We start from the raw sequence: 27,812 nt of genomic DNA on the forward strand, positions 1-27,812 counted from the left end.
ACATAGGGAAACTGAGGTACAGAGGGGGAAGGGATTTGCTCATGGGTCACCCAGAAGTTAGTGGCGGAGCCAGGACTAGGACTCAGGTCTCTCGCTCCTTGTTCAGTGCCCAAAAGCTGACCCTAAGTAACACAAGGCACCTTGGGTGTGATGCTGCGAGCCGTGCCAACAACAGACGTGCACTGCCCAGCGCCTTGCTTGGGGTGGGTAGGTCTGGCCTGTAGAACTACAGTCCGGACTTGCCCTCTTCCACCTAAACTCGGGCAGGGTGTTTACCACCAGCTGTGCATCGTCCAGCAGTGTCCGGAACGCACTGCACCGCACCGCACCGCACTGCACTCTGGCCTGCAGGCAGTGGGTAGGTGTCACCATCCCCGCCCGTGCAAGGAGATGAGGCGGTCCAGTGGACGGGGCACAGCACTGAGTCAGCCACTGGCTCCCGCTCCTGGCTTCGGGCAGGTGAGGAAGGCAGGCAGCCTCCGGCAGCGGATTCCTCCGTCTGTTAAATGGGGACAATGATGCTTCCAACCCGTCTGCAGTGCTCTGCGACCGCCAGTGAAGGGCCGGTCAAGGAGAACGGATGTGACTGTGGACGGGTGATAGTGCCAGGCTGCCACAGCGAGCGACGGAACCGGCGCGGCGCAGCGCAGGCAGCAGGCGGTGTCATCCCGCACGGATCGCAGCTCAGATACCACCGTGCGGAGCTGGTGTAAGAGCTGGGCGGAGCGGGCTGGCTTTGCAGCTGGGTCCCTGCCCGGCTGCCGTAGCACGTGCCCGTGATGCAGACCTGAGCAGGGGCCACCCCGGGGCTGTGAGTGGCGAAGGAAGGGGCCGAAAATCGCATCTCCAGGCCGCGCGCCCGGTCCGCTGGTGTCAGGCAGGCTGGGCCGGGCCTACCCGCGGGCTGCGAGCGCGGCGGGGCGGGGACTGGAGCGGAGTCGGCTCCGCAGGGGGGCGCTGCCGGGCAGGGACAGGCCTTAGTTCCGAGTTGGTCTTTGGTCCCTGACCGGCCGCTGTAGCCCGCTGCTGGTCCGTCGGCGGGGCGGGGCGGGCAGGAAATTTAAATCGGGGGGCGGGCCCGGCGGTGAGGGAGTTTGTCCGTCCCGGCCGGACCGCTAGGGAGCCGGGAAGTGGGATCGCGGCTCGCTGGGCCGCGCCGCTCCTGCCCTTGTACCGCGCGTCCGTGCAGGGCCGGGAACCGGAGGCCGCTGGCGTCCCTCCGCCCCGCCTCTCCGTGGTGTGGCCTGCCCCCAAGGCCGCCGGGCCGGCCGCTGCTCTGCACCCCCGGGCGCTGCTGCTGCGATCCGCCGCCCGTTCCAGGTCTCCGGGGCGCGGGCGGTTCCTCCGGCCGCTCCCCCCATGGCCGAGCCTGACCCCGGGAGGCCGGGCCCTGGTACGTGTGAGGTGCGGAGCCGGCCCGCTCCGTGCCCCCCCCCCCCCCCCCCCCCAGCCGTGCCTCGGGGCCGGCTTCTGCCGCAGCATTTTACCGCCGCGGTGCACGAAGAGCCCTTCACCCCCTGACACGCAGCCACTGTCTGACCGCGCAGCACCGCTCGCTGCTTTAACCCCGCCCGCCGGCACCCCAGGAGCCGGCCGTTACGGGGTGGGGTGCAGGCCTCCGAGCTAATACCAGGCCTCCACACCCAGCTGTGAGGAGCAGGCCGGGAGTTCAGAGGCTTAACGCTTTCTCTCTTGGAATTGTGCTCTGCGTGGCGTTGGGCAGAAGGAGCCCAACCCAGTTCAGACACCCTAGTCCCTTGTGCTTTCCCCACTGCTCATAGGAGAGGCTGACTCTCTTGATGGCTGTGTTTTTTCGCAGGTAGAATGGGTTGCCAAGCAGAGAAGGGGCAAAGGAGACCCCCAGCGAAAAAACAGCAGCAGGAGGTGGCTGGGTCACCCAAGAACCTGCCCTTCTTGGGGAAATCCTTCTACTTGGACCTGCCAAACAACAAGAATGTGCAGTTTCTGGGGGTGACAATAAAGCAGCTGGGTGGGGTGAGTATGAAGGTGCCTTTCCTGTTGGAGACTGGAGAGCACAAAGCTGCTGAGTTGATGCTGCTGTGGGAGTGCTGTGTTGGCAGGAGGCAGAGATGCTGGACGGGCATGGGTGGGATGGAGGAGTGCCCTGCCTGTAGTCCAGACCTCACCATAAAATGGTGGTGGGGATGTTGGGTAGGAGTGCCTTCCTGGAAAGCCCCAGCCCTGGCACTTTAATGTTAGTGCTTCCGTCTGCAGGGCTTAGGAAGTCACGAGTGCTCTTTTCAAGGCCAAAGATGGGGATACAAGCTGCTTGTGGTTTTTTTTCATGTGGGGCCAGGTTTACGGAAGAGCTCAGCTCCCACAAGTGGTACCAGTTCTTCAGGAGCTCAGCCCCTGGCTGTGTGTTGGGGTCTGGTGGTTGGGCTGGGTTCGATTCACATACCCACAGCTGGGCACCCAGTAACCGTACCAGTGAAGACTAGGAGTCAATCTCTTGAGTGCAAAGCTGTTTATTGGAAAGCAGGCGTCACAGACAGCAAAGGCTACACAATGCCTCAATTCCCCAAGTATAAACCCTCAGTAACTGTGCTGGCCTCACACAGTATCCTGAACAGCAGACAAAGCAGGTACAGCTCCTAATTCTAGATGGAGACCATTTCTGTTCTCCTCCTTGTCCCTTCAGGTACTGGGGCTGTTTTCTGAGTCCCTTGAAGCAGAGTGTCAGTTAATTGAGGCCCTCTGAGCACACAGTCCCTCTTCTGTCCAACAGCATCACTACATCTTTAGATACGTGTGGATGGATAGAACGTGATATTCCCCATGCTTACACCCTTTTTCCAAAGGAGTCACATGTCTCCAAGATATGCAAAATATGCTTTCCTAGCATCTCATCAATTCATAATGTAGGAGGAGGCTACAGGGTTCGGCTGATATTCACTTTTTCCCTTAACTACTCACCCGGGCACCTGATGTCGTGCTGTTCTGTAGGATCAGTTGACCCAGGTCAGTTAGTCCCAGATTCACCATTACACACCTGTATGTACACACACTAGGCAAACTGGCTCTTGGCTGACCATGACCATTTGGTCTTCCACCTCAGCACAGCTGCCCAGACAGGGCCTGGACACACCTTCATGGCTCATGTCAGTGCCAAGTGCAAGTATGGCTTTCTCCATGATTTTCCACTGTCTGGTGCTAAGAGGCCCTGCTCCCAGAATCCTCTAGCACTCAGGCTTACCAGACTTTTCCCCTGCAATACTATGTAGTAATTCAGCACCATCCCACAACTGGCCTCTTGAAAACATGGCCATTAAATGGGAGCTGAGCTCTTGAAGTCACCAAGGGCCATTTTTTCAAGAAGTGTGCATTTGGGAGCTCAGTGGCACTGCGAGTAATCCCTGTACAGAGGGGCTGGGCAGTGGTTCTGAGTACATGTGTAAATTGATTCTCAGGTGTTCCTGCTCACTAGACTGACCAGTATAGTTCCTACAAGGTATCTTTCAGTTGCACATAATCAATACCCTAGCAGGACTGGGGAGTAGGCCGTAAGACTGGAAGGAGAGAGATGTCTAACTTAAAGACAAGGTCTTGTCCAGCACCGCTCCTTGCACTAAGGCAGCTGAAGATGGTGGTTTCTTTGCTTCGCTGGTTCCCGAGATGTTGCAGATCTTGCTGTGGACTCAGTGGCTCTGCAGCTGACTGTTTTTGTCTCTGGTTCCAGGTGATTGAAAGCTTCTTGAGTAAAGAAGTCAGCTATGTGGTTTCCAGCAGCAAAGAGGCCAAGCTGGGCAGTGGGCCTGGGAGACAGACTGAGAAACGGACCAGCACCGCTTCAGGGGATGCCAAGGCAAAGACTCTGCCCGCTGCTGTGCCCAAAGGGAGCCATGCAGGGCTTCCCCACAAGCCAGCAGACAGTGTAAGGACTGTGAAGGTCTGAGCAGCTTTAAGCCTTGGGGCATTTGGCTGTGTGGGGATCAGAGCCTGAGAGCAGTGTCTGCCTCGCTGAGCACATCTGCTGTGTACTCGTGTCTCCCAGTCCCTGGCACTGTTCACACTCAGATCATTAAGCCCTGCTCTCGGGCAGGGGCTCCACATGCCACGTCTTGGTTCGGTAGCATTTTTAATCCCCAGATGTCCTGCAAACTGTCCATAGAGATTGGTGCCACTGCCTCTGGGGTACAGCACTAGCCAAGAGCAGACAGTGGCACAACATGTGCTCTTCATTTACTAGCCTATGATGCACAGCCTGAAGAGGGGGAATGGTAGGCAGGCAGATGACCTCCCCTCGGTGCAGCATGGCCTGCCCACCCAGCTGATTATTTATCCATGCACCACTGATTAATACCATGGGGATTTGCACAGATATGTAGCAGGATACGCTGGCATGAAAGATGATGCGTCCCTTCAGGGTTGCTACAGACTGGAAGCGTGGCAGGCCTAGCTGTCTCGGCTAGAGGGTGTAGATGGTCTTCTGAGCCAGCTTTAATGCTGGAAGAAATTGTTTATTTGGCTGATTTAGTCCCACTGCTCAGATGAGATAATTGGGGCTTGTTTCTTGTATGGAGTTGCTTCTGATTTCCTCTTGTGTGACTTGTTCTGGGACTGGGGTGCCCCAACCCCACCCCAGATTGTGTGTGCAGTGAACAGCTCTGCGTCTCCCTGGATTTTGCACCAGGCTCACAAATGTTGCTAGAGCACAGGAATGATCATCAAGGCGCTGGTATGATGACATCCAGGGCCCCCTACCTAGAATTTCCAGCTTGCAAGGAAAGCATCCTGTCAGTCCCGCTCGCACTCGGCACGCCCCTGTCTGGGGTGGGGGGCTGACTCAGCAGATCTAAGTTGAACTCCTGTTGGGAGCGCTGGCTGTTTGTGCTGCCGCCAAGGCGGAAAATGCCTGTTACTAGAGGAGACACTGTAGCTGGGAAAGAGGTGGAGGCAGTGGGGGTAAGATATGGGGTGGGTTGGGAAGCAGCAATGCTGCCAGAGATGGGAATTATCAGGTCAAGGGGAGTGGGCTAAGTGTTGCACTTCAAGGCCCATCTTCCCAACCTGTGAAACAATCAATGCCTCCACTGAACTGTTAATACAGCATGAATGGGGCGCTGGCTGTGACAAACTGGGCGGCCATAGGGGCAAACAAAGAAATGCAGGGTCAGATGGCTCCCAAACTAGAAGTAACCTTGCTCTCTCCCTGAGGTCTGAAAGGGCATCCTACTGCATCATGGCCTCTGCTGGGCTTTCCTATACAGAGGCCAAATGGCTTCCAGAGCAGATCTAGGAAAAATCCCCTGGCTTCCCTGCTGTGCTGTTAACCTGACCTGTGCTGCAGTCTCTGACCCATCGTGCTGAAACCTGGGCTGGTCTGCAGGCTGGGGGGATTCCAGGCGTCCCTGGCAGGTGCTGCCTGATGAAAGCTGCTTTCGGCCCCATAGGGCAGAACTTCAAAGTACAAAAGCCCCTTGCTGCTGCTCAAGAGAAGCATGGCTTTGCCCGAAGGTGGTCTGCCGTGAAGAACCTGGGTGGAGAAGGGAGCGCTTGGGGCTCTGAGGGGAACTCTCTCCTGGCAAGGATAAAAACTCCCTGGAGGACAGGAAGTTTGGGCGTCACAGGGCATGATGACACTGAGAATGCTCTGGGCAGCAGCACACTGTCCCACCCAGCCCGCGGCTCGTGGGCCATTGGGTCTGAATGCTGTTTGGCTTGTCTTCTGCAGGCTCTGATCAGCAGAGGGAAGGAGCTGCTGCAGAAGGCCATAAGGAACCAGGTGAGTGGCATGCTGATGAGCTTCCCCTCTAGGCAGGTAGGTGCAAGGCATTGCTGAGCTGGAGAGCGATCTCCGTCCTGTGCTTGGGGAACGGTGCAGAGACGTGTCCCATCTCTAGACACCACCTGGGCCATTGCAAGTACAAGTCCCCCACCTGAGAATGCAGGACAGTAACCCTGCCTGGTGCTCCTCACAGGGTCTATTCCTCTGTTCCCACACGCTGCCTCCCAGAGCTGGCCCTTGGATGGGATGTTCTCGCAGGTAGCTGTACCACTGTTGTTCAACCCTACGTGTGTGTCTGTGGCAGTGCTGTAGTGTAGACGCTGCCAACATCAACAGAAGGGGTTTTCTGTCAGTGTGGGTAGCCACCTCTCCACGATGCGGTAGGTTGGTGCATCTACAGTGGGGTTAAACGGTGGACCTAAGAGTATCGCTCAGTGTATGAAATCTTTCACAGCCCTGAATGGTGTAGCTAGGTTGACCTAAGTTTTTTTTCTTCTTTTAGGTGTAGACCAGGCCTATAAGAGCATCACAATGGCATTAGGAGAAGTAGCAATAAGCTGGGGAGAACTAAAGCCACAGGGTTGACATGGACTTGGTGTAGCCACATAGGCTGGCTGGGGAGTTGGAGGAGGCTTTCCCTCTAGCCCTTTGTGCTGGAAGGTTTCTGAGGCCACAATAACAACAAACATGGCATTGATGTTTACCTAGAAGCATGCTACAGCCAGACTTAGTCTAGTTCATACTTCCAGCTCTGAGTCAGGCTAAGAACACGTCTCTTCCCTGTAACGTGGGCCCTAAGACTTGGAAATGCCATCTTCATCTGCAAATCAAGAGATCCCCTTGGGGGCAGGGAGTTGGTCCAGGACTGAGCTCTTTGAAATGTCAAGGCTAGAAATGGCTACTCCTAAATCCCATCATTACAGCAAGAGAGCCCTTGCTTCTAGTCTTGAAGAGAGCAAGCTGGCAAACATCTCAGCTTTGTTACCAAGATGATCTTAGCTACCAGTGATTTCTGGTCAGTCAAGATAAGTTAGAAAACTTTGTGCAGTGGGATTGCAGCCTTTCCACTAGGGAAGCCCTGGTTTCTAACTTGAAGTTCTCAAAGTGGCATCTGCTAAAATCCTGCTGACTGGCTGGTCTTCCTCCTTTTCCCCCCTCCCCCCAATGCTGTAATCTCGTAGCCTGTGGAGGCCAGCAGTCAGACAGATGTCTGCTCTACCCCGGTCTGTACATCACTGAGTCTCCTCTTGTTTGCACAGGACTCCAGCAGTGGCAGTATCCTTGCCAATGCTCGCTCCTGGGGTGTCCGGATCTTGAACGTGGATGGTATCCTTCTACGTAAACTAGCTGCATTGTGGAGAAGGGACTTTGACCTTCAATGTCTAGCTTCTGAATCTGTTAAATCAGTGAACTGGGCAGAGAAGTAAGTCAGTGACTCTGGTTATGGGGGAGCAAGAATTCAACAGCGACAAAGGGTCACATTGACTGAGGCTTTACTGACCCGGGGAAACAGACTTTCAGGGGAGTGTCTTCAAAGGTCTGTGTGTGGGGATTGGGCTCGGTCAGACGCCCTCGGTTCTTCTCTTGGCAGTCTGCCTCGAACCTTCCTCTCCTGATCCGAGCGTTCCACCAGCCAGCACCGAGCGCCCACTGCCCAAAAGGAGAACGGGGGGTGTGTGTCAAAGGAGCGCCCTTTCTGGACGGGATGGCCCTGAAGGCCTCTGTGTAAGCACAGGTCCCGTTTAGCATGAACAGCCTCAAGCAGCCCTGCTGAAAGTGCCTTGATCCTGGCGTGTAGAGAGCCCCCTAGAGAAGCTTGCTGAGACTGTCCATGAAGAGGGGAGCACTGGGGATGCCTCTCACTGGCGATGGAGCTGGAGCAAGTCTTCCCCTCAGGCCATCGGACAGCAGGGATTCTAGGTCCCTGCTGACCTGGGCTGGACTCAAGCCAGCGACTGAGGCTCCCTACCCTGTGCTCATGCACACCTAACCTCTCCAGCGTGAGTTCAGGCTAAACTCTAGTTTCCTGGCTAGAAGTGGGCTGCTGCATCCCCTGTGCGAAGGGAATTGCAGCTACATTTGCCTTGGTGTGGGCTAATGGGAGCTTGTCCAATAACAGATATTCCCTCGCCCACCTTGTGTCTCTCTGTCATACCCTGTGGACCAGCGCTGCAGACAAACATCTAGGGCCAGACATTCAAAAGCTCTTGGCTCCCGTCGTGACACTTAGAGCCAGATTGTAGCACCCAACATGCAAAGCTCCATCTCCAACCTGGCCACTAAGGCTTGTCCTTCCTTCCTCCCTGGAAGGAGAATGTGCAGTACCACGGCTTTCCCGAAAGTGGCAGAGGAGAGTGCTAAAGCGCTTTCCCTGGTAGGGCTGGTAGATGTACTGAGCTGTATTTCATCTTCCATTCACGTGGGGTGCTGAGCAGTAACAGCTCCCTCTGTGTCTCTGGGCTTTGGCTCCTTAACATCCACCCTGCACAGAAATGATGGCCTATGTGCAGCAGCTGCTGCTCAGCATGTCGGGGGCAAGGAAGCTGAGTGAGATGACAACGGTAACTGAACTAACGCTTGCCCCCAGTCAAGAGCTTCCTGGCAACAGGAACAGAAACAAGTGTTTAGTCCTTCCTGACAAACCCACGGTGCAGCCCTCTTACAGCAGAGGAGCTGCAGGGTTTGCCTAAACATGAGGAGTCAATGAGCAGGGCCACTTCCAGCAAGGTCCCACAGGGTTTGGTTTTGTCCAGTGCTGATCAATATTTTATCAACAATTCATAGATTCCAAAGCCAGAAGGGACAGCTATGGTGATCTAATCTGGCTTCCTGTATACACAGGCCACAGAATGTCTCCCAAATGATCCCTAGAGCCGATCGGTTAGAAAAACATCCTACAGGGCAGGTTTTCTAATCCTTTAATCAGTCTTGTGCCTCTTCTCTGAACCCTCCCCAGTTTATCAACATCCTTCTTGAATTGCAGACTCCAGAACTGGACGCAGTGTTTCAGCCCTGGTCTCACCAGTGTCGAATAGAGGTAAAATAACTTTTGCTCCTAATCGAGAGTCCCCTGCTTATGCATCCAAGGACTTGCCCTTTTGGCCACAGTGTCGCACGGGAGCTCATGTTCAGGTGATTGTCCACCATGACTCCCAAATCTTGTCACTTCTTCCCAGGACAGTCTTCCGTTGTGTAAGCATGGCCTGTGTTCTTTGTTCCTCAGTGTATACATTATGTTTAGCCATATTAAATCACACATTGTTTGCTTGCACCCAGCTTACCAAGTGATCCAGATCATTCCGAATCAGTGACCTGTCCTTTTCATTATTTACCACCCCCCAATTTTTGTGTCATCTGCAAACTTTCAGTGATGACTTATTAATGACCTGTAGAAAACATAAAAACTGTTCAGTAGCCTTGGCCAAGAACAATCCCTGCAGGACCCCACTAGAAATACACCTGCTGGAGGATGAGTCCCTGTCTAGTTCCATTGTGAGACTTACTATTTAGCCAGGTTTTTAATCCATTTAGTGTGCACCATGTTCATTTTATATTCTAGTGTTTAATCAAAGTATCGTGCAGTACCAAGCCAAATGCCTTACCGAAGTCTGTTACATCAACACTTACCTCTTTTTCAACCAGTCTCATAAGCTCAACCAAAAAAAAAAAAAAAATCAAGTTTGACACGATCTATTTTCCATAAACATTCCAGGCAATGATATAAAATCTTTGGTAAAGTTTACAGATGACCCAAAGATTGGGGCAGCAAGTAATGAGCACAGGATCCTGTTAGTGACCTGAATAGTTAAATGATCACAGTCCAACAAAATGCATTTTAATACAACCAAATGTAAGGTATTACATCTAGGAATCCGGTTATACGTACAGAATGGGGACTGTTTTTTGGAAAGCAGAGACTCAAAAGGCCGTGGTGTGTGGTGTAGATAATCCCTCCGCATGAGATCTCCATGTAAAACTGTGGCAAAAAGAGCAAGAATGAATACAAATGTCAGGTAGAAGTAGGGAAGTGGGGGTTTTTTTAAGAGCAGGTTAGACAAACCCCTGGCAGGGGCTGTCTAGGCCAGTGTTTCTCAAACTGGGGGTCCTGACCCAAAAGGGGGTCATAAGAGCAGCAGCTGCTGGCCGGGCACCCAGCTCTGGAGGCAGTGCCGCCACCAGAAGCAGCGCAGAAGTAAGGATGGCATGGTATGGGGGGGTCATCCCTTTTTGAGGGGGTTGTCACAGCTTGAAATATTTTCAAAGGGGGTCCCAGCAAAAAATAGTTTGAGAACACCTGGTCTAGGCTTACTTAATCCTACCTTAGCACAGAACTAGATGATCCTCCCAGACCTGCCTGGCAGCGGTAAGACGGCTGCTAGAACACTGTGTCCAGTTCTGGTGTCCGCACGTCAAGACAGATGTGGAAATGCTGGCGGGAGCTCAGAGGGGCCAGGTGCTGGAAAAGGAGCCCTGTGATGTGAGGCTCAGGAACTCAGTCTGTTCATGTTATTGAAGAGCAAGTTGAGAGGTGACTTGATCACTGTCTAGGCACTGACCTTTGGGCAAGAGATCAGACAGAGAGTGACCTTGTCAACTTTGCTGACAAAGGCAGAACAAGATTCAGTGACTGGAAGGTCAAGTTGGACAAATTCAACCTTGATGTAAGGTGCCATTTCTAGCATTGGGGGGGATTAAACATTGGAACAGCTTATCCGGGGAGGTGGCAGACTCACCCTCACTTGGAGTTTCTAATGTGAGATCAGGCATCTTTCTGACAGAGGCTTTAATCCAGCTTCTGAGAGAAATTCTGCAGCCCGTATGTGTGAGGTCGGTTTGTATGGTCATGGCGGTCATTTCAGGCCTTGGAATCTCTGAACCCCTGTTCAGCCCCTTCCTTCATGGATCATGGGGAGAACAGGAAGCTCTGCATTGTCCCCCGCATGTTCATAACACGTGCAGATCTGTAGTAAGACACTGATTATTAGCAAATCTCCCATTTCAGGGCTTCAGCAGGTTGCCTGCCGAGATCAGGAAGGAATCTATTCCTCAGGGCACAATTGACCATTGGTATTCTGGGTTTTTCACCTGCCTCTAAAGCTGCAGGGATTGGCCCAGCTGGGGAGGAGACACTGGACAGGGTGGACCAGTGCTCTGAGATGGTGCAAAGAATGATTTCTCCATTGCCCGGCTGGTGTCTCCTGCTCATATGCTCAGGGTCACGCTGACCACTAGACCTGGGGTTGGGAAGGAATTTCCCCCGAGGTCAGATTGGCAGAGATCTTGGGGATTTTTCCATCTTCCTCTGCAGCGTGAGTCACTTACCAGATCTTCTGGGTGTGTCACTTGATCAATCCCTTGCCGTTGCAGGGGCCTCGGGCGTTGGTGGGACTTCGCTCTCTCCTGTTCTCTGCCAGGTGGCATGTAATTGTTTAGTCTCCTGAGGACTGAAATCTTTAGTGTAATGAGTTACTGGGCTCAATATAGGTGTATCTGGGTGGTGTTAGTGGCCTGTGATAGATGGATAGATACAGGAGGTCTGATTAGATCAGTGATTCGCAACCAGGGGTATGCATATGTGGAGGTCTTCCAGGGGTACATACCATGATCTAGATATTTGCCTAGTTTTACAACAGGCTGCATAAAAAGCACTAGCAAAGTCAGTACAAACTAACATTTCATACAGTGGCTTGTTTTTACTGCTCTATATCCTATACGCTGAAATGTAAGTACAATATTTATCTTCCAATTGATTTATTTTATGGTAAAATGAGAGTAAGCAATTTTTCAGACCTAGCGCGCTGTGACACTTTGTATTTTTATGTCTGATATTTGTAAGCAAGTAGTTTTTAAGTGAGGTGAAAGTTGGGGTACAGAAGACTAATCAGGTTCCTGAAAGGGGTACAGTAGTCTGGAAAGGTTGAAAGCCTCTAGCTTAGATGATCTGATTCTTTCTGGCCTTAAACTCTGACGCTGTCAGTATAGTTAAATCAGCATAACCTAGCCTACTGTGGCTAGACGTACATTGATATCAAAGTGCTTATTCTGTGCAAGAAGAGGATCACCTTAGCTCAACAGAGCTGAGCCCATGCTAGGCTTTTACTGCTATAACTAAATGGGATTTAAAAAAAAAAAAGAAAACCATCCCCAAGCTGAAATACGTCTACCAACCCAACTTCGGATGCTGCCCGGGCTCGTGCTAGGCTGGCGTGGCTGAAGACAGGCTGAGACCCCAGCTTAAGACACACCCAGATTCCAAACCTACTCACAAGGGAAAAATCCAATTTTCTTCACCTCACTTGGAAAGGACAAGGGAGGTGAAACCACGATGCAGCATGTGGTTAGTCATCTGAGAGCAGGCTTGTGCTAGGGCTTGTATGGTGCCTTGCATGGGGACAGGCTGAGAGTGGCCTTGCTTTCAGAAGGGCCATTTGTATGCTCTTGTTTCCAGGAGACTGCTCTGGGTAGAGCTGAGCTACGCTGATCAAGTGAAATCTAGATCTGAACCCTGCCAAGAACTCCTGTGTCACAGCAGCCAGGCAATGCCTTAAGGATAAGGATGCTACATGCTGTCATCTCCCCGCTCGTGGCTCTGGAATCAGTGGGCTATGAGACTTGTCTATGGCTGGCCGCCATCCTAAATGCTGTCTGTTTTTCTGTCTAGGTGAAGTGTTTCTCAGCTGGGCCAGGAGTCCATAAAGGTCAGTACAGAAACTTTGCTCTCCACTTATGTACAGCTGATTGGGAAACTTCTATAAAACACCCCACACTGAAATGTCAACAATGATTTGTTTTTGCAAAATCTTCTGTTCCATGAAAGCCATTTACCATCAAAAAGTTCAGCCAGAAAACTCTTGCCTGGCTCTACTTGTAATGCTTCAAAGCTAACATGCTTCCTTCTGTGGCTGGCTTTATGCTCTTGATTTCCAGCAGGATCTTATCTAAAATCATGGTCATCATTTGTCCACTTATCTACGTCTCATCGGTGCTATGGGAAGCTTTACAGCTTCTAGAGTTGTCATGGTGAGAACTGAGCTACTGCTGTTTCATTCTCTGAATCCACTGTTGGCTGTGAAACGAAGTCTCAAATAACACATTCTCCGGAGGGGATGAAGTGTTCCTCACATCCCACTCGCTTCTGTTAACAGAAGGCTGAAATATGCCACTGAGACACCAATTTAGGGCTGACACTGCCTTAAATCCCCCCAAACTGCATGTTATGTAGTTAACTCTCCACCACACAGTTGGGATCTGCAATCCAGAGCGTGTAGCACCAGTGGTGTGGCTATACTTCAGTGACACTGATCTGTGCCCTGCCTCGCTCCACTAGAACGGGAGCATTCGGAGACACTTTTGCTGCATTCAGAGTGTTCAGGCTGGAGTCGAGTCTGAGACTCTTAAACCTCAAAGGCAGGTTTGTTTTGTTTTTTTGTTTTAAGGTGACCTCCAGAGCTGGGGGAGACAATGGCCCAGTCCCTCCCTTCCTCCTATATAATGGGATAGAGATGGATGGAGATCTCTAGGAAACCTTGCTTCCTGCTGATACTAAACTTCAGTCTTGTCTGTTGTGGAAGAACCTCTAGTGAGATGAGAGCTAGTGTAGAGATTGCAAACATGAAAGCTGAACCCTTGGGGGCGGAGTCTGTCACTGATCAAAACTCTTTGGCCAAGCCACTCGTGGGCGTCCAGAGATGCTCCCAGTCTCATGTTAGGTCCCTAAATATGCAGTGTGACTTTCAAAAATGCTGAGCCCCCCAGCTACCCAGGAGAAATCTTGGCCTTGTGCTTTACCAGCTACTTACCTTCAGTGACTTAACATCCTTGATAGAAGATCTTGGCTCAAACATGCTCAGATGTCTTGAGGTCAATCCAGCCCAAGCAGCAGTGGTCACGCTTGGTGTTCTTGATATCCCAAGGCTGAAGGGGGAGGGGACCCACCTCTCAGGCCTGGCCCATCATACAGAAGCGAAGAGGGGCACAATCCCCAGTTCCCTAGCCCTTCCAGAAGGGACTCTCCTGTCTCCTTCGTGGCCTTGGTGAGCGTGACACTTTGAGAAGACAATGTCTAAGCTGCTCCTATGCTTCCTCAATTGGCAAGATCCTCCTCAGCTAAAACACCAGCCCACCTTGGCACAGCCTCGGAGACTCCAGGTTTACTTGCCTTGTGCTGCCCACTAGGGCAAAACCACAGCAGGAAGGCACAGCCCTGAAATTCCCCCCTTGGGAGTGATCAGCCTGTTACACCAGACATCCTCTCCCGGGGTAGCCCGACACCAGTGGCGTACCGTGGGTCTCTGGTGCCTGGGGGCCATGCTTACATTGCCCCCCCCCCCATCTCAGTAGTGCCCTGTGGGGGGATCTGCGGGCCCATGTCCCACTGTCCCCTACTCCTCCCCCCGTCGGTGGAGACGCCTTGCGGGGGGGGGGTCCCACTCTCTCCTCGTCCTGCCCCCTCCCCACCCTGTTGGTGGCAGCCGCAGCACCCCGTGAGCAGGGGTCTGCAGGCCCGGTTCCTGCTCTCTCCCTGCTGTGGGAGTGGCGGGGGCTGCCTGGCGGGGGGGGAGGGGAGAGGCTGTGACTGGCTCTGGTCCCTGTGGCTCCCTCCTTGTGCCCAGTGCAGGGGCGGAGGAGCCGGGAGGACGCTCTGGCTGCTTGGGATGGGGTGGGGCGGCTCCTCTGAGGAGGGTCTGGCTGGCACCCAGCAGCATGGTTTCTTCCACTGTGTGACACCCAGGGGGCGAGTTCAGATTCAAGTCCCCCAGCCAATGCTGGTCTCTAGGAACTGGGACCCGCTGGGGGTCCTGCCGTGGAGTGCACTCTGCACTTTGGCTCTGGGCCTGACCACGAAGTGTGCCCTGATCAACAGAACTGAACACCCTCTTACTCGCTCATCTGCAGCCGATTTGAACTCTTCCATGTCTCTCAGCTGCCTGTTAAATCTTCCTCAGACTGAACTGTCCCTATCCAGGCTCTGAACACAGGCAGTCATTTAACAGGCGAAAGATACACCTGCTGACTGCATGGAGCCCAGGACTGAACTGAGGCTCCCCACTGCTACCTCCTGGGGTAGAAGCTGGGAGGGAGGAGCTGTGTGCTGCCCGGCAGCCAGCGGATTCTGCTTCTGCATGTTGAGGTTGCAGAGTGAATTCTGTAAGCTAGAAAAACTCCAGCTGGAAAAAAGGAGTAAATTTAACCGTGAGGGCAACAGCCCATTGGAACAGCTTCAGTGGGGTCTCCATTGCCTGGAGTTCTTCAGCAAGACAGGATCTCTTTCAAAAAAGATGGTGTAGCTCAGCCGGAAGTTCTGGGCTGGATGCAGGGTGCAGGATGTCGGACGAGATTAAAATAGTCCAGCCTGGCTCATCCAACCCCCTATGAATATTGAAAGGTGGGCAGTTGAGCATCCCTCCCCCTGCATGCATACCGCACGTTCGTTGGTGGCTGGTTGGGGTTGGGAGTACTTTCTGATTCCTGTCAACTTCAACTGTCCAATATGCTGCTAGCCCTGTGTTGCACAGTCTGAGGCGGCAATGTGTCTGCAAGGGGAAAGCTGGAGGATGTAGAGCTGGGTAGGCAGCAGACGTGGGAGTCAGTGGGCTAAGGATTGTAGCAGCTGAGGCAGTCAGCAGTGAAAGTTGTCCATTGAAACATCAGCACTGCTCTCATTAGGCTTCAGAGTCCACTTGGGGAGATAAGTGGACAATCGATGCCACTCAGAGCTATTGTTTCAGGCTGCCTGCAGACTCTGGCAGACATCTGTCTTGGTTACAGTTGATTCTTAGCATCCAAAGTGCTATGCATATTGAAAAAAACAAACTTCAGATTTGGAGCCCAATTCTGTGTAGCCAGGTGTGCATTGGGGGAGGGGGAGAGGTACCTGTCCAGGCCAGCTGCTAACTGAGAAATTCTCCTTCTAGTGGGAAAACTGAAGCCCCCGTTTCTGAAGATTGAGGACCAGAGCAGGTGTGTGAGCCATTTCAATCTGACCCTTTTTTCCCCTCTGTGGCCAGACTTTGCACTCCTGGCTGGAGGACTGAGGAATCCCTTTTACAGATGCTCCCACCCGTCTGACTTTACCATAATCATCCACCCCCCTCATTCACAAGCGAGTTGCTGACATACTTCTAGTGATGGGCAAGGAGAAGGATAAGCATGGTGCAGAAATGTAACCTCCTCTTTATGCATGATGGACTGGCGGTACAGAATGGAGACCTAGGTTCAGTTCCCAACTCAACCAGATTTCCTGGGAGATCTTGGACAAGTCACTTAAACTCTTTGGGCCTCAGGTGCCATGTGTTAAATGGGGATAACTTTTCCCTAGTGTCGTTAGATTGCAAACACCATGGGGCAGGACTTGTTAGCATACAGCAGCCAATACAATGGGCTCTGGGCCTCTACGTGCTACCTGAATAACTTGCAGAATTGCGGCCTTCCGAGCCATAGGGAGCAGAGATTCCAGCCTTCTCCTCGACAAGCTGCTTTTGGTTGGTGGCCGGTCCAGTCAGAGGTCCAGTCAGAGGTCCTAGAAGCCACAAAATCTGTGATCTGTGACCAAATCATACCCTTATTTATGATGCGCTTCTCTGACTAGAATGCAGCTGTTTCTGGGGTGTAGCTCAGCAGTTTGTTCCCAGGGCATAGCAAAGTAATACAAGCCTTTATGGAAGTGTGGGAAAGGACCGTGTCTGGACCTCAAGTGCCTCGTGTGCTCTTCGCAGTAACATCTAAAGGGGCACTGGCCAGCAGCTGCAGGGCCCAGTGCTAGGTCTTGGAGGAATGTGTCAAAGCAGAAAGAGCAGATGTATGAATTCTCAAATGCCAGCATGTTCAAGGTAAAACCATCCATGCAGGGTGGGACACTCCGACCCAACGCTGGGCTAGAGCGTAAGAAGCAAAGTGGGAGAGATGGACAGCACATATGAACTTCTTGGGCTAGGAACCGTCTGTTCCATGTCTATGCAGCGCCTAGCGTAATGGGATTGGGTCCATGACGGGCTTGCAGGTGCTACCCCAACACAGATAATAGACTAGACCAATTTGTAATGTCCCAGGCTTGGAGTGTGAAGCATCCCAAGCTCAGGAATGAGAACTAATCTCAATGTTATCAGCTTAATCTCAGCTGCTGGTAACAAAGGCATTTCTAGCTGAGATTCCTCGTCCCTCAAAGATCTTCACAAACTGCTGATTACGTACGTTGGGACCAGTCCGATTCCGCACGGGGGATTGTGGGGGTGCGGCAAGAAGGATACAAATTGCAGTTTGCCGTGGGATTCACCATTCCAAAGGCCTTGTCCTACACGTGGAAAAATCAAGTACAGAACTGCCCACTGGCACCTGCCACTGGGGGTAGCAGCCGCTGGAGCTGCGGGACAGAGGATGCTCAAAGAATTAAGAGTCCTTCAGGGCTAGGCAGCAGGGTGGCAGATGCCTGCCCCCGCACTGTGGCCTCTGCTGCTGGTGGTGCCCTGCCGGGGGGCTGCGGGTCTGAGCTTGCCTGTGCAGCTGCTGTTCACCCCCTGAATAGGAGGTGAGTCTCCAGTTCATGATGGAGAAACGTGGTGAGTCCAGGGCTGCCATTGTCGCAGTCGAGGGCACCTTCCATGGGTGCACAGGTGGGGCTAGCCCACAGGCATGGAGTGAGGGAGCTGGCACAGGCTGGAGCTGCCCCAGAGAATCAGCACAAGCCTCCAGAGCTGAACCCTTGCTCTGCAGCTCAGCCCACCTTCTCCAGGCAAGCAGGGGGCGGGGGCCTACCTCAGTTCTCGCCCCAGGAGGAGTCTCTGGGCCAAATCAAGGCCTGGTGTAAACACGCTGAATCCTGAAGCTGCAGGAGGGCTCCACTCTCCTCTGTCTAACAAGGGAAACAGGAAGTGGAAGTGCCAACCGGGGCGCCCTGTGCTTGACCAAAGGCTCAGTGAGGAGGTGTGGCGAACCCTGTAGTAGCCCAGGTAAGTGGTGACAGAGCCAAAATGGGTCACAGCTGTGCTTCCCATCTGACACTGGTGGTTCTTGCAGGAGATTCCGGCCCTTCCATCACCAATTCAAGAGCTTCCCTGACCTGAACTTCCTGACACCGAACGGATCCAGCCCATTTGAGCCTCCGAAAAGCCCATCAAGCTCCTGCAGGGTCAGGTAGGTGGCGACTCCCTTGTGCAAGCTGCCAGGGAGCGTGGCTCTTCCAGCCCCACCGCTGCCTTGGAGGCATGGGCATCCCGGACTCCCTGCGCTCACAAGGGGCGCCCTGGCTCCTTTGCACAGGGGGCAAAGAATCTCCCCTTTGTTCCACAGGCTTAACCTGAGCAGGGATATTGTTCCGGGTCAGAAACCTGTCCCCAGGGCAGGGCTGTGGGCGGCAGGTGGCATTGCCATCCCCTGGACCTCACCGTGACAAGGGCTTGTGCCTGAGCCTAGTCCCACCTAGACTGCCCTGGGGCAGGACATCAAGTGAGCCTGTCCGTGTGACCTGGGACGCAGGAGCGCTACGGGGCTCTATGCGCCTCTTCCCCTTCCCACCCCTCCCAGAAAGTCGGAGGCGGGAGGGGGTGTCTGCAGGACTCTGTCCTTGATCTTAGTTCTTCTGCTCTGCTCCACGCTGGTGCAGCCTCACCTGGAGTGTTGTGTCCAGTTCTGTGTCCGGTCCTATTGATTCTCTTCTGCACCTTACCCTGGGTAACTTCAGCCACAAACTTAACTGTTCTCTGCTGCCAACACACAGATTTTCCTCTACTCCAGACCGATTTCCTTCTGTCCAAACGGAAATCTCTGCCTGTGTCTGTCATCTCCTCGTGGATGTCTAGTCTCCAGCTCAAGTGCAACATGACTAAAACTGAGCTCTTAATCCCCCCCCCCCCCCACTAGATCCTTCCTGCTCCCTCCTTTCTCACTGGTCTTAGCAGTGTCATTGTACAAAGCTCTGCTCAGACCTCCCCTGGAACACTGGCCAGAACTGTGCACCCTTGTGCACCAACAGTGGCTGCAGACTGGAACAGGTGCAGGGAACAGCTGCTAGGATGATCAAGGGAATGGAGAGCTGATTGGAAGAGCTTGGCTTGTTTAGCCTAGTGAGAGGGTGGCTGAGGTGGGGTATGATGGTCTCTGGTTACATGGGGGATGAATATCCGGGAGGGTGTAGAGCTATTTAAGATAGACAGCATTGGCCCAAGAAGAAATGGGGACAAACTGGCCATGAACAAATTCAGGCTGGAAATTAGGTTGTTAACCATCAGAGAGATGGGCTTCTGGAACAGCTCCTACTAGGAGCTGTGGGACCAAGAACATGAGTTTCAGAGCTAGACACTCTTGAGTGTGGTTGTAGGAAGAAGCAGTGGCGCCGGGGCTCCTGTAGGGTGCGATCCTGACCAGTAAGGGGCTGTCACTGTCGGCCTTGTAACCGGTGTTTGCTGTTGTAGCTCCCCCCTGGGTCACTCACAGCCAGCTCATGTGTGCGTGTGCACGCTGGACCAGCCGCCCTGCAGCCTGCCTACAGTGCCACTCTGGCTTCCACCAGCCTGCTCACTACTTGCAGGGTGACCCTAAGGTCCCAAATTCTGATCCCAGATTTCCCCAAAGCCATGTGCTTTGCAATGTCCAGCCCTCCTGGAGAGTTCAGAGACCTCCTATGGGGTGTTTCTTCCTTTCAAGACACAAACACTTCACAGCTTGTTAACTGAAGTGGGGGTGTACACCCTGCCCTTTAAATACAGCACCCAGTTGGTTTATGGGAACAATGAAATAAACTTATTAACAAAATATAGAATCATAGAATATTAGAGTTGGAAGGGACCTCACGAGGTCATCTAGTCCCAACCCCTGCCCAAAGCAGGACTAACCTCAGCTATATCATCCCAGAACAGCCTAGCTCCATCCTCCCTGGAATCCCCTTTCAGGTAGTTAAAGGCTGCTATCAAATCCCCCCTCATTCTTCTCTTCTGCAGACTAAACAAGCCTAGTTCCCTCAGCCTCTCCTCATAAGTCTTGTGCTCCAGCCCCCTCATCATTTTTGTTGCCCTCCGCTGGACTCTCTCCAACTTGTCCACATCCTTTTTGTAGTGGGGGGCCCAAAACTGGACACAATACTCCAAATGCGGCCTCACCAGTGCCGAATAGAGGGGAGTAATCACTTCCCTCGATCTGCTGGCAATGCTCCTACTAATGCAGCCCAGTATGCTATTAGCCTTCTTGGCAACCAGGGCGCACTGCTGACTCATCCAGCTTCTTATCCACTGTAACCCCCAGGTCCTTTTCTGCAGGTCCTTTTCACCCCTTATATGCTGCTGCCTAGCCCGTCGGTCCCCAGTCTGTAGCTGTGCATGCACTTGTCCTTGTTGAACCTCATCAATTTCTTTTGGCCCAATCCTCCAATTTGTCCAGGTCACTCTGTATCCTGTCCCTAGTCTCCAGTGTATCTACCACTCCCCCCAGCTTAGTGTCATATGCAAACTTGTATTAAGTGACTTCAAATATAAGGAATGAAGCTAGAAAAGGTTACAAATAAAACAAAATAAAATATGCTTCTAAAGGTCTAAGACTTAATCCAGCAAGATACGGGCTTTCATCCAATCACTTCTCACCAGTCGTTCTTGCCAGCCATGGCTGACTTTTCCTCAGTCAGGACCTTCCACAAAAGTACAAGATGCTGCTCTCCTGTCTCAGATGAGATCTTGCCTAAGCAGATTTCTCCTCTATATTCAGTTCCAGAGACTTCAAATCCCTTCACCCCCTTGGTTGAAGGACCCATCTTTCTCAGCGTGGGAGGGCGTTAGCCTCTTGGTTCTGTTTAGCAAGGGATGCTGAAGGTGGCTTCTGTCCTTTCATGTATCATCCAAAGCTCAATGACCCTGTTTCAAGAGGCAGGATGGTCTCCTGCTGTTCTTCCTATGCCCCTGTATCGTTTCTGTGTAAATAGTGCTTCCGTTGTTTCTGATTCTGCCGTGCTCAATTTACGTAGGAGACAGGTAGAAACTGTGACGTTCCCTCCTGTGTGGGCAGATTGCACAGCCTGATGTCAGTGTGGATCCATAATTCCTCATTGCATTAATACCCACATTGCACGGTGTTTGTAATCGCCAGGGTCTCTAGCTGGCAGAAAAGACCTCGCCCTGTGCGCTTTTTGAAGACAGTAATGTTGTAGTCAGTCAGTTAAGCAAATGCATCTTCACCTGTGGTTCAGCGCCGCCGGCGCCCTCCCTTCCTTCTTCCCCCCCACCCCCCGTCTTTATATAGACCAGTAAACCTTTGCAATGGATTCTTCTGAAAAAGGCAAACCCAGGCACGCGTCTCTCTCCTGCTGGGTGTAGACTCAGGCTGTCTTCTCCCCCACTTGTTAGAGTGAGGCTTGTCTCCACCCCTTATATGCACAGAGGTAACTACACATTGCTTTGTGCTCTGTGTAACAACTCCCCCCGACGTACCTGGTTCTCACATTCTAATGGTCATTGCATCATATATTCATAACTCTTAGTACCCATCGCGTACATCCAGCCTGCAGGAATATTAATGGCCAGCGAGTTGATTTCAAATCCTACTTCACAGGTGCATTTTGTGCAAAGATGATTACGGTGTGTGCTTTCAGTCACACGCTGTATTCACGCCCTACAGGCAGGAAGGGATCTTTTCCCAATGTGTTCTGGGTTTTTCTCCTTCCTTTGAAGCCTCAGGATAGCTACATGCTCAGGGTCTAACCGAGCGTCGTGTGTGGAGTGGGGAAGCAATCTCCCCCGGTCATGTTGGCAGTGAGCTTGGGGGGGTGTCTCACCTTCCTCTGTAGGGTGGGGTGCGGGTCACTGGCCAGGGTTATCCTGGTGTGTCACTCCATCATTCCCCTGCCACTGCAGGGGCCTCGGACACTGGTGCTTCTCTGTCCCTCCTGGTCTCTGCCTGGGGCACGTGACAGCCCAGTCTCCTGCGGGCTGTGAGGCTTTGGTCTAGTTTGTGGGGCGGGCTGGTGGCCAGTGCAATACAGAAGGTCAGACTAGGTGAGCTGGTGGTCCCTTCTGGCCTGAAACTCTGACTTGATCACTATGGACAACACCACTGTCCAGCCTGTCACTCAGGCCTGTAACCTGGGCATCCTCTTCATCTCAGCCCACCCTGTAGGTCCTCGCATCCAGGCTCTGTCAACTGTATCCGTTCTTTCTTTTCTGCAGAACATCTCTCAGATCCAGCCTCTCCTATCCATCCACAGACCTAGGACCCATCCAGCCCCATTTCCCATCTCGATTACTGCAGCCTCCTCCTATCTGGCCGTGACGCGTGCCGTCTTTCACATTAGAAATGCTGCTGCAGAGATCGTGCTGCTCGCCCTTTGTTTTGAGCATGTCACCCCTCTGGTTGTGTCCTTCCACTGGTGGCGACTACTCCATTGCCTCAAACAAACATAAATGGCTTGTCTTCACTCAAGGCCCTTCGTGGCCTCTCCCTACCCCGCCTGTCACCTTTCATTGGCTCTCAGAAGGCCAACTCCAACCTCTGATCTGTCCAGTGGTGCTAGCCTCCATCACCCACTGGTTATGCTTTCAAACAAGTAGCTTGGAAGGAGCTTCCTATAAACGTACCCAAAGCTTCCTCACTAACTGCCTTCAAACGCTCCTGCCGCAGTGCAAAGTCTGTCTGTATCTGTCTTGTCTCATACTTAGGGGGTAAGCCTCTGGGGGCAGGGACTATCTCTTCCGTTTGTTCAGTGCCTAGCCCAACAGGTTCCTAGGCATGGGAGCGATACAGATACCTAGCCGCGTGCTGTGTCCCCTTGCAGAGTCCCTGAGGGCTGTCTGACGCACAGCGAGAGAGAGCAGAGCCCCAGGTCCAGCCCAGCCACCGTGCCCAGGAGGAGGAAGGGGTTTTGTGAGTGCTGCCAGGAGACCTTTGAGGAGCTGCAGACGGTAAGGGCTCCACCAGCCCCGAACCAGGCCTAGCCCTGCACGGGCTGTCTTGGTCAAGCAGTGCCTGGTTGACAGTCCTGTGCAGACCTGCCCGGCACAGCCTGTCCAGCAGGGGCACAGCAGATCGTACAGGTTTGGCTTTGGCTCCAGCGTGAGCTGGGCTCGGCTGTTTCTCTGACCGGTCTAGGGCAGCCCATGTCCAGCTGGGAGCATGAGTCACGGGGACAGTGTTGCACCAGGCCCGGGGAAGCCTGGAGTGCCGGCGTGGGTGCCCAGCCCAGTTGCTGGGAACGACACCATGGAGTGCTCTGTTCTTGCCCTGTGATATTTTGGCCTTGGGTTGGCATCTGCATAAAGGGGAGAGCAGCATTCCCATTTGTGCCAGGTCTGTGTACCCGTTAGCCCCAGCTGCTGTCCCCGCAGGAGGAGGTGAGCAGGCCCCTCCAGGGCAAGGCCCCTCTAACTCAGCTGGCCGCCTCTGGGTGTGCTGCTGCTGCTGCTCCCTAGGACTGGCCCCAGCGTGTCACTTAGCTCAGCGGCACCTGCTGTCAGTGCAAGATGCTGCTGGCCCCGCACTGAACTTCCCCTGGCTCTCCCTGTGCAGCACCTCCAGAGCCCCCGGCACAGGCGGTTCGCACTGGATGCTTCTCAGTATGCGGCTGTGGATCACGTCATCGCCCAGCTCACCAATGACTTTGCAGTGCTCCCGGCCTGGTCCTCGCCCCCCAGGTAACTCGTCTGGAGCTTGCTGCCTGGGGGCATCAGTTACACTGAACTGAGCCCCCAGGGTTCAGGGTCTGACTTGGGCATGGGAACGTTCCAGCCCAGGTCACAAGGGGTTAAACCCCCTGCGACTCAACTGCTCAGTGACCTGTCAAAGGCAGGCACTTCTGGGGGACTGGCCCCTTGGCAGAGCAGGGCCAGGATGACCAGTTCCTTTCGGTGTCCTCCCCTCACTGCACCCTCAACTACACAAGAGCCCCTCTGGGCGGGCTGTTCTGGGGGCTCCTAGGGGGAATTTCCCACGGACTCCTCGTGCCTGTTCCCAAGGGTGGCGCCTGTCCTGTGGCAGGAGCCCTGAGTGCCCAGAACACGTGCGCTGCTCCTCGTCCCCGGCCCCGTGCTGGGGGCTGGAGCGTGTCCCTCGCGGGCTGGCTCAGTAGCCAGCAGGTGACACTGCTGAACTGCGGCCGGGAAGGGAGTTCTGCACAGCTGCACTTCCAGCCCCTGCCCTGCGTCCCCTCCCCTGGGCTGCCAGCTGCCTCCCCTCTTTTCTAAATATCCCAGCCCCGCGGCTGGACCAGTGCTAAACGAGAGCCTTTCTCTCCCAGGGCCCCCTGCTCTGCTGCCGCTGATGACCAGCATGGCGACTCTCGAGCGAAGGCCGTGGAAGGAGTGGGCGTGCCAGCTGCGGAGCTGGGAAGGAAGCAGCAGCTGGCCATGAAGGACTACACGGAGCTTCGTCCCACTGCAGCGGCCGGGCTGGGCTTGCCGGGCGGGCAATGCTCCACGTGCCCCGAGGAGATGCCGAAGGAGAGCAGTGAGCTCCCTCCCGCTGCAGAATTGCCAGCTGGGCTTCTGCTGGGGCTGCAAGCTAGGCCGTCAGCTGGGACGGGCCGCGCGTGGTGGCAGCACGCAGACAGGTCTGCTTTCAACCATGGTGCAGGGGGGGCTGCTGCTCCTGGTCACAGCCAGGGGAGCCGTGCCAGCCCGGGCGGGGCTGGAGCGGCTGCTTGCTCTCCTGAACTTGGCCAGGAAGCGCGTGAGCCCCCAGGAGCGTCCCCCCGCTCCAGGAAACGCAGGCGTTCCTGCAGCTCCAGTGCTCAGCAGGAAAAGAAGCCGAGGATCCTCCTGAGCAGTGATCCCCTGTGTCTGGAGAAGCCGCCGGGCTCCATGCGCTGCGGTTCGGTCCAGCAGGGGGTGGGGCTGCCGGCAGGAGGGGTTGTGGGCACAGCTCCCTCTGGGGCTCCTGGAGCAGAGCTCTTGCTTCCCAGCAGGCTCTGCAGCCCCCCTGCCTCAGTGACTCCCCAGGACCGTGCCCAGGTACTGCCAGCTCCTCCCGTGCCCGTTCCGTTGGCTATAGCCCACCCCCAGGCTGCCCAGGCAAACGCAGCCACTCGACAGGGCTGGGCCAGAGGGACTCCGTGCCTGCAGGAGGGGCGGCCTACGGCGAAGGTCTCCGAGCCTGCCTGCTGTGTGGCTGGATCTGGCCGTGAGCTGCACTCGCCTGCATGGGACAAGGCCACCTGTTCTGCCGTGCAGCGTCCCCTCCCAGTCCTGCCTGTCCCTGGCGCCAGGCGCTGCTGCTGTTTCCCCAGCTTGTGCTGCACTGGAGCAGATGAAGGGGCCCTGCCTAAGCCATCCCACACTACAGCCCTCGGCCTAAGCCTGGCCCCCCATCCCAGCATCCTCCAGCCTGGCCCCTCCAGCACCCCAGCTGGCCCAAACCTGGACTCGTCCTCGGAGTCGGACTGGGACATCCAGCTGCTTCCCGCCCTGGGTACGCTGCAGGGTCCCAGACACAGGCCTGGAGACCTGGCGGTGCTCCGGAGAACCTGCATCAACATCCGAGACAGCGGCTACCAGTCCCACCTCTACTCGGTCCTGAAGCCGAAGTCAGAACTGGACTGGGCAGGCAGAGAGGACGAAAGCTGGCAGAAGTGTTGCACGGAAACGGAAGGAGCCCCTCTCCCATCTTGGAGGCCCTCCGGGGCAGCTGGAACAGCTAGCCCCTAGCCCCCCAGCGCACAGACACCCTTCCATAGCTCTCCACTGCTCCAGGGCAGCTCAGCAGAGGTGCCTCTGGCAAACAACCTGCCCTGAGACTGCCAGAAGGCACCAGCTTGGCCTGAGCCGGGCTGGCCTATTGCACCGACGTCTGGGGCCGACAGCAGAGCAGCCTGGCTGGGTTGTTACTGCCTGACCATGTAGGATGGCGCGAAGCCTGGAGTATTTGGGCAGCACTTAGCAGGTTTGGCTCGTGTGGTTCTGGGCTATTTTCCTGCAGCTCCCAGGCGCCCCTTGCTACTTGTGGTGCCGTTAATGGGGGAGAAATGAGCTGCTGTCTGTATCGATTCCTCTTCCTGGTGTATTGGCTTCTGCTCTGCACCGGGGGCCCTCCTTCTCCCCCTCCAGTGTCTCAGCTGCCAGGTGCAGCTAATTGTTGGTGTTTAAAACCTGCTTGTTTTAAAGGACTCCCCCCTCCCCCCACAATAAACAGTGCTCCTGTCCGTCAGACTCTGCTTCAGCGTGGGCACCTCTGCTCCAGCTGCTGCTCCTTCTGCTGGGCCGTGGCCCTGGCGCAGGCATTAGGAGAACCAGGGCATGGCGCTGGCAGGAGAGGGGCCTGGCCCACAGGGGCAAGACATACCCCCACCCCCCAGGCAAAGGCTCATGAGTGGGGCTCATCTGCCCCGTGGCCTCGCTGGGTGGGTGGGGCACTGCTAGAGTGTGGGGCAGCCAGGCCTACCTGGGAGGGTCTAAACATGCTATAGCGTGCAGCCCAGCAGGGCCCCCTGGCACTGTGCCTGCAGGAGCCTGTCTCAGCACAGCTGCCCTGGGGCCTGTGCCCTGCAGGGTCCCCTCGCCCGAGGCAGTCCCCACATCGGTGCAGAGATGCTGGGAGCTCCACCATAGGTGGAAGGTTGGCTACAGTCGTGTGCCCTAGAAGGGGCCCCCCTAGTGCCCGGCCCGGCCTGGTGGCAAAGGCTGACGGCCGTGAACCTGTCCGTGCAGACAGCGGCTCTGCCACTGGAGAAGGAGCCAAGTCCTCTGCTACCCGCAGCCCTGGCTCTGCTGTGCTGCTGGCTGTGGGGGGCTGCGGAGTGTGGGGTGCTAGGGCTGGAGAATTGCAGCAGCCCCATCCTAGCCTGGCAGGATGGCAGCGCTGGTGCCCGCCCCAGGGGTGGCCGGAGCGCTTCCTGGGCGCTGCTCAGAACTGGCGTGGGACCACTCCAGGCCGCTGGGAGCAGCCCTGCCCCCGCTAGCAGCTCCCAGGCCTGTCCTGCTCAGAGAGGTCTCCCTGAGCTGGCCCCTGCCCCTGCATGGTGGGAGGCATGGGTGGTACAGGGTGTCTCCCCCTGCGGGGGAAGCAGCCGTGCAGTGTGTGCCCCTTGCTGCCCCCCTTTGGGGCTAGGCGCTCGCTCGGCTGCAGGCTGGGTGACTGGCCCTCGGGGCTGGTGCGAGCGAGGGGGTGGGGCCAGGCCTCCTGCGCCCCGGCCTGCTGGGTTGTGGCAGGCCCCCTCCCTCCAGCACGCTGGGCTGGGGAGCCTCCTCTGGCCAGCAAGAGGGGCAGCTCTTCCCCTGGGCTCAGGAAGGAGGGTGCCATTGCCCAAGGGAACCTTCCCCTGGGCTCGGGTTGGGGGCAGCTCTCTGAACATCAGCCCCGCTCCCAGCGGGCGGCCCCGGGGGCCACTGTCGGGTCCTCTGCTGCAGCTGCTCAGCCAGGCGTGTGGCTAATGGTCTCTGCAGCCGGGCTCCTGCTGGAGGAGAACATCCTGCGAAGGCCGAGGGTGGCAGAGCCCCCCCATGCCTCCCCCCGAGGGGTGCCTGGGTCCCAGGACATGCTGGTCACCCCCATGGGCTGCAGAGCTGCCCCTGTACGGCTGCTCCAGCGGGGCCTCGATGCCCACGGCACACTGGGGGCAGAGGTGCAGTCACTGCATGCACACGCCCTTTGGAGGGAATGTCACCCTCATGCTGTGACCCCCCCTGCAATGTGTGAGGCAGGCTGTGTCCCCCACCTCCCTGCTCAGAGTCCCGGTCACCTCTGGCCCCAGGCGCAGGGGGCATTTCCACCCAGGCTGCATTGCCCGTGCCTGCTGGCTCAGCCAGGCTCATGCAGGCGGGGCAGTGCCATGGCAGTCGTCTCCCCAGGTGCCAGGGGGCTACTGGGCTGCACGGGGGGCAGCGGCAGGGGCAGAGGCTAGGCCAGCCCTGGTTCGGCGCGGGCTGGGCTGGGCTGACACTGGCTCTGTCCAGCGTTGCAGCGCCCCTGTGCTGACGGGTCCGTTGGGCCTGGCCTCCCATTACATGTGTGCAGGGCCTCTTCTGCCTGGGGCTGGTTACTGAGCCTAGGAGGAGAGGGTGGGTCTCTGCTGGGCAGGTCTGGCTAGACAGCAGCGCCCACTTCAGGAGCCCTTCCTGCCGCCCATGCAGCCAGGGCAGCTGCTGGGGCTGACGGGACCTGG

The 27,812-nt window shown here is 55.3% G+C and overlaps 1 protein-coding gene across 5 annotated transcripts; it reads left to right on the forward strand.

Moving 5' to 3' along the window:
* Positions 1 to 206: 206 nt before the first annotated feature.
* Positions 207 to 26,947, forward strand: DBF4B (DBF4B-CDC7 kinase regulatory subunit). 5 transcript variants are annotated; one of them, XM_067556226.1, is made up of 13 exons: positions 207 to 1,393; positions 1,820 to 1,995; positions 3,701 to 3,895; positions 5,696 to 5,746; positions 7,009 to 7,075; positions 8,240 to 8,310; positions 8,733 to 8,786; positions 12,411 to 12,447; positions 15,664 to 15,709; positions 17,762 to 17,878; positions 22,497 to 22,623; positions 23,228 to 23,352; positions 23,955 to 26,947. In XM_067556226.1, exons 1-13 carry the CDS (start codon positions 1,360 to 1,362, stop codon positions 25,357 to 25,359), a joined length of 2,505 nt encoding a protein of 834 aa, XP_067412327.1. In that variant the 5' UTR covers positions 207 to 1,359; the 3' UTR covers positions 25,360 to 26,947. The 5 variants fall into 5 exon arrangements, with proteins under 5 accessions (XP_067412327.1, XP_067412330.1, XP_067412328.1 ...); XM_067556229.1 differs by lacking the exon at positions 3,701 to 3,895 and having other exon boundaries at positions 208 to 1,393; XM_067556227.1 differs by lacking the exon at positions 8,733 to 8,786 and having other exon boundaries at positions 211 to 1,393.
* Positions 26,948 to 27,812: the final 865 nt, after the last annotated feature.

This window comes from Emydura macquarii, unplaced genomic scaffold (assembly GCF_026122565.2).
Source record: "Emydura macquarii macquarii isolate MOO-44397 ecotype Brisbane River unplaced genomic scaffold, CSIRO-AGI_Emac_v2 contig_1692, whole genome shotgun sequence".
Lineage (NCBI taxonomy): Eukaryota > Metazoa > Chordata > Testudines > Chelidae > Emydura > Emydura macquarii.